This window comes from Leopardus geoffroyi, chromosome C1 (assembly GCF_018350155.1).
Source record: "Leopardus geoffroyi isolate Oge1 chromosome C1, O.geoffroyi_Oge1_pat1.0, whole genome shotgun sequence".
NCBI lineage: Eukaryota > Metazoa > Chordata > Mammalia > Carnivora > Felidae > Leopardus > Leopardus geoffroyi.
Window position 1 is genome coordinate 195,417,389 of NC_059328.1, and position 12,786 is coordinate 195,430,174.

At 39.8% G+C, this 12,786-nt stretch overlaps 1 protein-coding gene across 10 annotated transcripts in view; it reads right to left on the reverse strand.

The window, feature by feature from the left end:
- The window catches only part of KANSL1L (KAT8 regulatory NSL complex subunit 1 like), a 141,763-nt gene that overhangs the window by 8,535 nt on the left and 120,442 nt on the right, over positions 1–12,786 (reverse strand). For 8 of the 10 annotated variants that reach the window (XM_045481076.1, XM_045481081.1, XM_045481083.1 and 5 more), the window contains 2 exons: positions 2,702–2,830; positions 282–400 (listed from right to left, as the gene is read on the reverse strand). In XM_045481076.1, coding sequence (XP_045337032.1) covers positions 282–400; positions 2,702–2,830 — 248 coding nt within the window. The remainder of the gene's footprint in view (positions 1–281; positions 401–2,701; positions 2,831–12,786) is intronic. The other 2 variants (XM_045481080.1, XM_045481085.1) reach the window with 1 other exon arrangement.

Here is a 12,786-nt window from a genome sequence, read left to right on the forward strand (position 1 = left end):
GCTCAGGTCATGATGTCATGATTCATGAGTTACGAGCCCCGCATCAGGTTCCCTGCTGTCAGCACAGAGCCCACTTCGGATCCTCAGTCCTCCCCTCTTTTGCCCCTCCCCACCTTGCTCGCTCGCTCTCTCCTTCTCTTTCAAAAACAACAAAAACCGGGCCGGTATGTACAAGTAAAATAAGGCTATTAAAGATTAACAAAATATTCTATACGTTTTTTTACTGGCCAGTTTTAAAAATCTACAAGCAATTTTAGGGTTCAGTATACCAAAAAACCTACTTGTGATGATGAATTCTGGGTTCTTGATATAACATTGACATTAGTAACAGCAGTAAAATTGCTATGGGATCCTGGTTCTGTGCGTTGAAAAGCAAATTCTTCAAATCTAGTTCTTTCTCCTGCCATGGAAAGAACCATTGAGAATGTCATACATTAAACATGGTGATAGGTCTTAAAATTACTTTCCTAATTAGGTAACATTCCTTATCTGTTTGATCTTTTTATTTTTAAAACTTATGTATCAAAAACAAAAAATTAAGGAAATGAAAAAAATCTTACCCACAGTTCTGTCACAATTATTTCCATTTTCTTTTAATCCAGTACCTCTAATTTCTTTAATCTCCCTTCTCTTCACTCTGTTCATGTTTTCTGTAATGCCTATTATTTGGATGTTAACATCCAAAGACTTACCCCCTTAATTTTCTCTGTGTTTTTCGACTTTTTAATTTCTGGGAGATTTCCTTTCCTTAACTTGATCTTCTGACCATTCTACTGAGACTTTGTCTGCTAATACATTAAATTATTAATTTCTAATTACATAGGAAAATATTTTTCCATTTGTTTTGATTCCCTAATTGTGAATATATATTTATTCACTTATTTTCTGCCCTTGTTTATTTTACTTTAGTACTGATCTTAAAAAGTATTCTTCTGTGTAATATAAAATTTAATACCCAGTCCATACTTATATTTTTCTAGTTGTTAAAAAATGTCCTTTATGGTTAGTAGTTTCTTCAAATCAGGATCCATATATTGAAATTACTGTCTTTTAAGTTTCTTACAATCTAGAAGAGTGTGTTTTTCATGATATTTGTTAAAGAGACCAGCTACCTTGCTCTTTCGGGAGTTACCTATTTACTTTGTAGTCTGGCTCTTACCTATTCTATTCCTGTATTCCCACCAAACTTGAAGTTATGAAGTTAGATCAATTCAGGTGAAACATTTTAGATCTTAGGTAATCTGAACTTCATAGTGGTTCTTATTAAGAGATGCAAGTTTTCCTGTGTGTGGGTATGTAGATAGTCCTCAACTTAGCAATGGTTCTACTTAGGATTTTTCAACTTTATGACAGCCCCAAAGTAACATGCATTCAGTAGAAACCGTACCTTGGATTTTGACCTTTTTCTGGGATAGCAGTGTGGTAGGACACCCTTAGGCTGGGCAACAAACTGCAACTCCTAGTCAACCATGTGATCATGAAGATAAACAATGGATATACTTAAAACCATTCTGTACCCATACAGCCAGTCTGTTTCTCACTTTCATTATAGTATGCAATAAGTTACAAGAGATATTCAACACTTTGTGTTAGAGGATTTTGCCGAACTGTAGGCTAATGTGTTTTTAGCACATTGAAGGCTAAGCTATGGTGTTTGGTAAGTTAGGTGTATTAAATAATTACTGACTCAAGATATTTTCAACTTACCATGGGTTTATCAGGATACAACCCTGTTGTAAGTTGAAAGAGAAAGATCTCTATATGTAAGTTCCTCAAAAGCTAGGTGACTCTTGGTTGTCCTAAGATTGAGGCACTAAAAAGCACAATGGAATCTCTGGATGTGGCCCAGGAGTTTAATTTTGTGCCACACTACCTTATCAGGTAGTGACTTGGGCTGTTAAGGTGGGATTTCTAGAGACCGTAGTGATAAATGTGTTAAATTCATCAAGTATAATTAGTCCAGCACATCTTGAATGCAATTTCTAAGTTTTTGGGTATATTGACATATTACATCTGGGGAATACTTGACTAATGAGTATAGTGTTCTGTCCACTGGAACAATGAACAAGAACCAAAAAAGTATATAGATAATTTGCATATATATTTCCTGGTAAGTTTTATTTTTTAATCATCATTTGCAATAATTCTGGAAACAATCTGATAGTCCCAAGTCCCCACAACAAAAATCCCACTTTGTATTATTAGAAGAGTTCTAGTTTCAAAGAGTCTGTTGACCATTTTGGAACTATAAGTTCCTAAGAGAAATTGAACTACTTGGTTGAATTACTTTTGGTGAATCTCAGCCAGTTTCTCAAAATTCTAAGGAAGCTTCAGTGAATTGACACCCCCACAGTAAGTCCCCGAAATGGTAATACATTTCTGTGAGGAGACTTTGTACTGACATACTCGGAGTCCAGAACACAACCCTGGAGGCTTAAGTTCTGTTTCGGAGGATAGTCAGTAGAAGATAACTCTGGACAGGGAAAATAGGAAGGAAATCCTTAATTGCCATTAGTGGATGGATGCCCAGTCCACAGATCATTCTGAATTGACTATATGAATATGCTGTAATGTTTATAGGACCATGGATATTTTGTGTAATTAGTGATTATTCTGGATTACCATGAAGCAGAGGTTCTTTGAAGATCAGAATTTACTTTCAGTTTTTAGTACTAGTGCTCACATCCTCATTTTAACCTACCTAATGCTGTTTCACTCAAGTGTCTTTTCTTTCTTCCCTGGAACAGCTGTACAGAAGATTCTGACCTTATCTGAGGCTTGCATGTAGGAGAATATCCATTTCTCCATTGATTCAGAGAAGTATTATGTACTAAAACAAATAGAAAGGAAATGTGAAGTTTCTTTTCCTTGACACAGATAATGAACGTGTTAGTTTCTTATAACATTGCAGAACATTAATTTACCAGTTCAGAATAACATATGAAATACTTCTATACCAAAATGGAATGATCCTACACTGAAAATACCCATAAAAAGATTCCTTAAAAACCTCTTCCATAAGCATCCAATTTCCTATAGTTGCTCCATTATTTGAAGGGGATGAAAAGGTGACCTGTTCTCGAAGTCTTCTAAATTGCAAAATTTTATAGAGGAGGTTGGTTCACATCTGTAAATGTTGCCTGAGGATGCTATGAATCCTTAAGTTAGCCCCTGCTCACCCTTCAATGTGAAAATAATTCAGGATCAAGTAAGATCCTACAGAATTATAAGAGACTGGGACCTCTTGAGGGCAAGAACCAGATTTCATCAAACTGACGGTACCTAGCACTGTTCTTTCAATTTTAAAAGCAATGTATTTTCTAAAACTTTTAGGGTCACTTAATGTCTCTATGCCTCAGTTGCCTTATCTGTAAAATAGGGATAAGTGCACCTATCATGGGATTATGAGGATTAAATGAGTTAATCCCTGTAATGGTCATTAGGAGGATGCCTACCCGAAGTATTTAATAAATGTTAGTTTCTTCATGATCATTATTGTCTATCTGAAACCCATATTTCCAGTACTGGATTAATAACCAAATTGGCTTTTTTTGAAGGGGTTGAGATGTGGAAAGGAATGGAAAAAGAAATGTACGCCTAAGTGCCAAATTCTCACCAACACTGAAAAACAGAGTGTGGTCTACCAACAGTAACCAGACTCTGATTACAAGATGACAAAGCACCCTAAAAGTAACAGACAGAAGTTTTATACATAGACACACAGATGTGCACATATACACACACACATATATATATATACACATTAGCAAGCAATAAAAGGGAACTTGTGAGTTCCAAAGAGCAGAATTCGTGAGGAATCTCTGAAAGACTAATACCACATGGAATTTGGAGAGCAATCAAGGTAAAAGCACATGAGAAAGTGCTGCCACAAAACTATGACCATCAAAGGTGCTCTAGACCTGGAGGAAATGAAAGTGGAGGATAATTACTTAGATGGACAGTTAACTGAAAGGATGACTACACATGCCAACTTCTCAGCCACACTCCTTGAGATTATCTGTCTTAATAGATAACAAAATCCAAGCCGAGCAGAGAAATGGATGAGAAAGCAATACTAAGTGCCTCACTAATGTCCTGCCTGACCTTAACTGCTCCTGAAAACAGTATATACTGCAACTTCTACCCATCCAGGGAAAGGATCCCATAAATAGCAGTGGCAGAACAGTCTTAATAGTGAATATGAACTGTAAAGGTGAGAACACAAGACTCCAAAAATCTGAATACCAACACCGTAAAAGTCAAAGAAGATGTAGAAATGAACCATCTCAAGTAATAGTGAATGGATGCACAGAATACAGTTAACAAGACTGAAACAACTAACATTGCCAGAAGAAACAGGCAAAAGGCCCCACTAGAGAGCCCTCAGAAATGGAAAATATGATTGTTCAAATTTAAAAACAACCATCACTAACTGGACTGAATGATACAGTGGACACGGGCTAAACATCAAAATCTAGGTTGACTGAGAACTGTACAACTCAAAGGAATAGAGTGATAGAAAATATTGGGGGTGGGGGGAGGGGACAAACCAAAACAGGGTAACAGAATGAATGGTAGCCAATGTTGAAGAAATAGGCCAAAGTTTTTCCACAGTGATATTAACCCTAAGATTTCAAGAACTCACTTGGCTGTCAAGACAAGTGGAGGGGGAAAAAATTCTAATCTTACAGCACATCACAATGAAGATACCCTAAAACTTACCAGAAGAGATAAGATTACTGCAAAGAAATGATCAAATTGACCAGGCAAAACTACCTGCCTGAAAACAGAAAGTGACCTTAAAAAGCTCAGGGAAAATGGCAGAATTCTAAGATGGCCCCAAGATTTCTTACCACCCAAAGACTTCAGAGAAAGATGTCACAAAGAAAACAAAACAAGATGGCAGGTATAATTCTAAACTCATTTCTAGAAAGGGTAACTAGAATTGTGAGGTTTTAAAATTGTATGTGCCTGGCATGGGCAGGTATTCCAATAATGCCATCTCTTGTTTTAATGGAAACATTTTTGGAGTATTTTCAAACAAATTCCAGTCAATTCACTCTTCTTTTCTAAAAGCAATTCATCACCTTCCTTTTTTTCTAAAAGCAAGTCAAACTTTTTTAAGAAACTTTAACCTTCCCTAAGGTGATACTTTTTATTGAATTTTAATCATTTTTTTACACTTACTTTCCCTTATTGCCTTGTGAGGTTGCAATGGACTCTTGAAACAGTAGGAAATATGACAATTGAAAAACTATACATTCTCTTCGTCTGTTTATAACCCTCTCAGCCTTTCAGTGCTTGCTCTCCAAAATCCTCTCCTAGATTCTATCCTAAAACACACTTTGACCCCATATCTCTCCTGTCTCCTGCCTTCCCTTTCATTTATTCATTAACTATAAAGACTTAATTTCAATACCAAGTACCCTAGGGACACTGGTGAGCAGAGTCATGATCCCTGCCCCTAATGGGCTTTACAGGCATTATCTCAAATAATTGCAACCAATGTGTAACAGAAAAGAGAAGTGCTATTTAGAGAAGTTAATGGGAGTATGTAAGAGAGCTCTAGGAAAAGTACCCCAGGTAAAGTGGTAGATTTCAAATATGAATAGAAATAACTGATGTCAAGGGGAAGAGAATGGTATGTATAGAGAGGCCCAACAGGAAGCCAGATAAATTTGGCAACAGAACAGCAGCTAGGTAGTATAGAGTAAGGAGGATAGTGAAAAAGAACCATGAACAGGTAGGAGCCATCCTGTGTGGGTAGAGCTTTAGGGGTCCCTCAATAATACTTCCTTTCAAATAATTTTAAGTTATACTGGTGGGGAGCAGGTGTGATATAAGTAGCTTTGCATCTTGAAAAGATCACAAGCTACAGGGATTGGAGAGAAGGAAGAATTGATTAGGCTATTTCAGCAGTATAGATAAGGGATCATTACACTGGACTCTGAAAGTGGTAGAAATGAAGACAGAGGAGCATATTTGAAATGATTAAGATCAAAAGGACAATGGGCTTAGATAGGACATGTAGGTGAAGAAACCTGAGCCCTAGGTTTTTGGCTTGTGTGGGTTTCAGTGCTACTGTGCCTCTCATCTGTCCACTAAAAAAATAAACTTCATTTTGACAATTTCAGACTTGGAATAGTAAAAAGAAGTCCCATATACCCTTTACTCAGATTCTGCAAATGTTACCATATTTGCTTTATCCTTCTGAACTCCAATGAAATTAAGTTGTTGACATGATGTACCTCTATGTCAATATGTATTTTTCAAAAACCAGGGCATTCTCTTACATGGCCACACAACCATCAAAATGAAATTAATACTATTAGCTAACTATGGACTTCATAGAATTTCACCAATTATTCCTACAATGTTATTTATAGAAAACTCTGTTCACTCTGCATTTGTCATATATCTAAAGTTTTCTCACATCTGAAACTGTTCCACTGTTGTCTTCCATGACTGCATGTTTTGATGAATACAGGCCCTTAATTGGCTTTGCCTGGTATTTCCTCATGATTAGCTACTAATCATTCAGTCTTCAAACCACTACAATTTGTCTTTTCCCTACTTGTTACTTGAAGTCAGTTGTGCTTTCTTAATTGCCAATTCTGGACGACAGAGGATAAATACAAGCTCTGTGGCAAAGCTCGCAAACATCCATCTACTTACCTTCACACGGTTTACCCTATAAGAACACCAAGCATTCTGTATATACTTAAACACATCACCCTGTCTTATGGCTCCGTGACAAATCACGTTTGTTTCCATTTTAAAACCAATATGGGGGCTCCCGGGGAAGATGGCGGCATAGGAGGACGCTGGGCTCACCGCGCGTCCTGCTGATCACTTAAATTCCACCTACACCTGCCTAAATAACCCAGAAAACTGCCAGAGGATTAGCAGAACGGAGTCGCCGGAGCCAAGCGCAGACGAGAGGCCCACGGAAGAGGGTAGGAAGGGCGGCAAGGCGGTGCGCGCTCCATGGACTGGCGGGAGGGAGCCAGGGCGGAGGGGCGGCTCGCCGGCCAAGCAGAGCCCCCGAGTCTGGCGGGCAAAAGCGGAGGGGCCTGACGGACTGTGTTCCAACAGCAAGTGCGACTTAGCGTCTGGGAGGTCACAAGTTAACAGCTCTGCTCGGAAAGCGGGAAGGCTGGAGGACAAAGGGAGGGAGAGCTGCTGAGCCCCCGGACAACAGAGCTCAGTTTGGTGGGGAACAAAGGCGCTCACCAGCGCCATCTCCCCCGCCTATCCCCCAGCCAAAATCCCAAAGAGAACCAGTTCCTGCCAGGGAACTTCCTCGCTCCGTGCAAACACCCAACTCTGTGCTTCTGCGGAGGAGCCAAACCCCCGGCAGCGGATCTGACTCCCTCACGCTGCCACAGGGCCCCTCCTGAAGTGGATCACCTAAGGAGAAGCGAGCTAAGCCTGCCCCTCCTGCCCCTGTGCACCTTGCCCACCCACCCCAGCTAATACGCCAGATCCCCAGCATCACAAGCCTGGCAGTGTGCAAGTAGCCCAGACGGGCCACGCCACCCCACAGTGAATCCCACCCCTAGGAGAGGGGAAGAGAAGGCACACACCAGTCTGACTGTGGCCCCAGCGGTGGGCAGGGGGCAGACATCAGGTCGGACTGCGGCCCTGCCCACCAACTCCAGTTATACACCACAGCACAGGGGAAGTGCCCTGCAGGTCCTCACCACGCCAGGGACTATCCAAAATGACCAAGCGGAAGAATTCCCCTCAGAAGAATCTCCAGGAAATAACAACAGCTAATGAGCTGATCAAAAAGGACTTAAATAATATAACAGAAAGTGAATTTAGAATAATAGTCATAAAATTAATCGCTGGGCTTGAAAACAGTATAGAGGACAGCAGAGAATCTCTTGCTACAGAGATCAAGGGACTAAGGAACAGTCACGAGGAGCTGAAAAACGCTTTATAAATTTTTTTTTTTTCAATGTTCATTTATTTTTGGGACAGAGAGAGACAGAGCATGAACGGGGGAGGGGCAGAGAGAGGGAGACACAGAATCGGAAACAGGCTCCAGGCTCTGAGCCATCAGCCCAGAGCCCGACGCGGGGCTCGAACTCACGGACCGCGAGATCGTGACCTGGCTGAAGTCGGACGCTTAACCGACTGCGCCACCCAGGCGCCCCTGAAAAACACTTTAAATGAAATGCAAAACAAAATGGACACCACCACGGCTCGGATTGAAGAGGCAGAGGAGAGAATAGGTGAACTAGAAGATAAAGTTATGGAAAAAGAGGAAGCTGAGAAAAAGAGAGATAAAAAAATCCAGGAGTATGAGGGGAAAATTAGAGAACTAAGTGATACACTAAAAAGAAATAATATACGCATAATTGGTATCCCAGAGGAGGAAGAGAGAGGGAAAGGTGCTGAAGGGGTACTTGAAGAAATAATAGCTGAGAACTTCCCTGAACTGGGGAAGGAAAAAGGCATTGAAATACAAGAGGCACAGAGAACTCCCTTCAGAGGTAACTTGAATCGATCTTCTGCATGACATATCATAGTGAAACTGGCAAAATACAAGGATAAAGAGAAAATTCTGAAAGCAGCAAGGGGTAAACGTGCCCTCACATATAAAGGGAGACCTATAAGACTCGTGACTGATCTCTCTTTTGAAACTTGGCAGGCCAGAAAGAATTGGCACGAGATCTTCAGTGTGCTAGACAGAAAAAATATGCAGCCGAGAATCCTTTATCCAGCAAGTCTGTCATTTAGAATAGAAGGAGAGATAAAGGTCTTCCCAAACAAACAAAAACTGAAGGAATTTGTCACCACTAAACCAGCCCTACAAGAGATCCTAAGGGGGACCCTGTGAGACAAAGTACCAGAGACAACACTACAAGCATAAAACATACAGACATCACAATGACTCTAAACCCGTATCTTTCTATAATAACACTGAATGTAAATGGATTAAATGCACCAACCAAAAGACATAGGGTATCAGAATGGATAAAAAAACAAGACCCATCTATTTGCTGTCTATAAGAGACTCATTTTAGACCTGAGGACACCTTTAGATTGAGAGAGAGGGGATGGAGAACTATTTATCATGCTACTGGAAGCCAGAAGAAAGCTGGAGTAGCCATACTTATATCAGACAAACTAGACTTTAAATTAAAGGCTGTAACAAGAGATGAAGAAGGACATTATATAATAGTTACAGGGTCTATTCATCAGGAAGAGCTAACAATTATAAATGTCTATGCGCCGAATACCGGAGCCCCCAAATATATAAAACAACTACTCATAAACATAAGCAACCTTATTGATAAGAATGTGGTAATTGCAGGGGACTTTAACACCCCACTTACAGAAATGGATAGATCATCTCGACACACGGTCAATAAAGAAACAAGGGCCCTGAATGAGACATTGGATCAGATGGACTTGACAGATCTATTTAGAACTCTGCATCCCAAAGCAACAGAATATACTTTCTTCTCAAGTGCACATGGAACATTCTCCAAGATAGATCATATACTGGGTCACAAAACAGCCCTTCATAAGTTTACCAGAATTGAAATTATACCATGCATACTTTCAGACCACAATGCTATGAAGCTTGAAATCAACCACAGGAAAAAGTCTGGAAAACCTCCAAAAGCATGGAGGTTAAAGAACACCCTACTAACGAATGAGTGGGTCAACCAGGCAATTAGAGAAGAAATTAAAAAATATATGGAAACAAACGAAAATGAAAATACAACAATCCAAATGCTTTGGGACGCAGCGAAGGCAGTCCTGAGAGGAAAATACATTGCAATCCAGGCCTATCTCAAGAAACAAGAAAAATCCCAAATACAAAATCTAACAGCACACCTAAAGGAAATAGAAGCAGAACAGCAAAGACACCCCAAACCCAGCAGAAGAAGAGAAATAATAAAGATCAGAGCAGAAATAAACAATATAGAGTCTAAAAAAACTGTAGAGCAGATCAACGAAACCAAGAGTTGGTTTTTTGAAAAAATAAACAAAATTGACAAACCTCTAGCCAGGCTTCTCAAAAAGAAAAGGGAGATGACCCAAATAGATAAAATCATGAATGAAAATGGAATTATTACAACCAATCCCTCAGAGATACAAACAATTATCAGGGAATACTATGAAAAATTATATGCCAACAAATTGGACAACCTGGAAGAAATGGACAAATTCCTGAACACCCACACTCTTCCAAAACTCAATCAGGAGGAAATAGAAAGCTTGAACAGACCCATAACCAGCGAAGAAATTGAATCGGTTATCAAAAATCTCCCAACAAATAAGAGTCCAGGACCAGATGGCTTCCCAGGGGAGTTCTACCAGACGTTTAAAGCAGAGATAATACCTATCCTTCTCAAGCTATTCCAAGAAATAGAAAGGGAAGGAAAACTTCCAGACTCATTCTATGAAGCCAGTATTACTTTGATTCCTAAACCAGACAGAGACCCAGTAAAAAAAGAGAACTACCGGCCAATATCCCTGATGAATATGGATGCAAAAATTCTCAATAAGATACTAGCAAATCGAATTCAACGGCATATCAAAAGAATTATTCACCATGATCAAGTGGGATTCATTCCTGGGATGCAGGGCTGGTTCAACATTCGCAAATCAATCAACGTGATACATCACATTCACAAAAAAAAGAGAAGAACCATATGATCCTGTCAATCGATGCAGAAAAGGCCTTTGACAAAATCCAGCACCCTTTCTTAATAAAAACCCTTGAGAAAGTCGGGGTAGAAGGAACATACTTAAAGATCATAAAGGCCAGTTATGAAAAGCCCACAGGTAACATCATCCTCAATGGGGAAAAACTGAGAGCTTTTTCCCTGAGATCAGGAACACGACAGGGATGCCCACCTTCACCGCTGTTGTTTAACATAGTGCTGGAAGTTCTAGCATCAGCAATCAGACAACAAAAGGAAATCAAAGGCATCAAAACTGGCAAAGATGAAATCAAGCTTTCACTTTTTGCAGATGACATGATATTATACATGGAAAACCCGACAGACTCCACCAAAAGTCTGCTAGAATTGATACATGAATTCAGCAAAGTTGCAGGATACAAAATCAATGTACAGAAATCAGTTGCATTCTTATACACTAACAATGAAGCAACAGAAAGACAAATAAAGAAACTGATCCCATTCACAATTGCACCAAGAAGCATAAAATACCTAGGAATAAATCTAACCAAAGATGTAAAGGATCTGTATGCTGAAAACTATAGAAAGCCGATGAAGGTAATTGAAGATTTAAAGAAATGGAAAGACATTCCCTGCTCATGGATTGGAAAAATAAATATTGTCAAAATGTCAATACTACCCAAAGCTATCTACACATTCAATGCAATCCCAATCAAAATTGCACCAGCATTCTTTTCGAAACTAGAACAAGCAATCCTAAAATTCATATGGAACCACAAAAGGCCCCGAATAGCCAAAGGAATTTTGAAGAAGAAGACCAAAGCAGGAGGCATCACAATCCCAGACTTTAGCCTCTACTACAAAGCTGTCATCATCAAGACAGCATGGTATTGGCACAAAAACAGACACATAGACCAATGGAATAGAATAGAAACCCCAGAACTAGACCCACAAATGTATGGCCAACTCATCTTCGACAAAGCAGGAAAGAACATCCAATGGAAAAAAGACAGCCTCTTTAACAAATGGTGCTGGGAGAACTGGACAGCAACATGCAGAAGGTTGAAACTAGACCACTTTCCCACACCATTCACAAAAATAAACTCAAAATGGATAAAGGACCTGAATGTGAGACAGGAAACCATCAAAACCTTAGAGGAGAAAGCAGGAAAAGACCTCTCTGACCTCAGCCGTAGCAATCTCTTACTCGACACATCCCCAAAGGCAAGGGAATTAAAAGCAAAAGTGAATTACTGGGACCTTATGAAGATAAAAAGCTTCTGCACAGCAAAGGAAACAGCCAACAAAACTAAAAGGCAACCAACGGAATGGGAAAAGATATTTGCAAATGACATATCGGACAAAGGGCTAGTATCCAAAATCTATAAAGAGCTCACCAAACTCCACACCCGAAAAACCAATAACCCAGTGAAGAAATGGGCAGAAAACATGAATAGACACTTCTCTAAAGAAGACATCCGGATGGCCAACAGGCACATGAAAAGATGTTCAGCGTCGCTCCTCATCAGGGAAATACAAATCAAAACCACACTCAGGTATCACCTCACGCCAGTCAGAGTGGCCAAAATGAACAAATCAGGAGACTATAGATGCTGGAGAGGATGTGGAGAAACGGGAACCCTCTTGCACTGTTGGTGGGAATGCAAATTGGTGCAGCCGCTCTGGAAAGCAGTGTGGAGGTTCCTCAGAAAATTAAAAATAGACCTACCCTATGACCCAGCAATAGCACAGCTAGGAATTTACCCAAGGGATACAGGAGTACTGATGCATAGGGGCACTTGTACCCCAATGTTCATAGCAGCACTCTCAACAATAGCCAAATTATGGAAAGAGCCTTAATGTCCATCAACTGATGAATGGATAAAGAAATTGTGGTTTATATACACAATGGAATACTACGTGGCAATTAGAAAAAATGAAATATGGCCCTTTGTAGCAACGTGGATGGAACTGGAGAGTGTGATGCTAAGTGAAATAAGCCATACAGAGAAAGACAGATACCATATGGTTTCACTCTTATGTGGATCCTGAGAAACTTATTAGGAACCCGTGGGGGAGGGGGAGGAAAAAAGAAAAAAAAAAAAGAAAGAGATTAGAG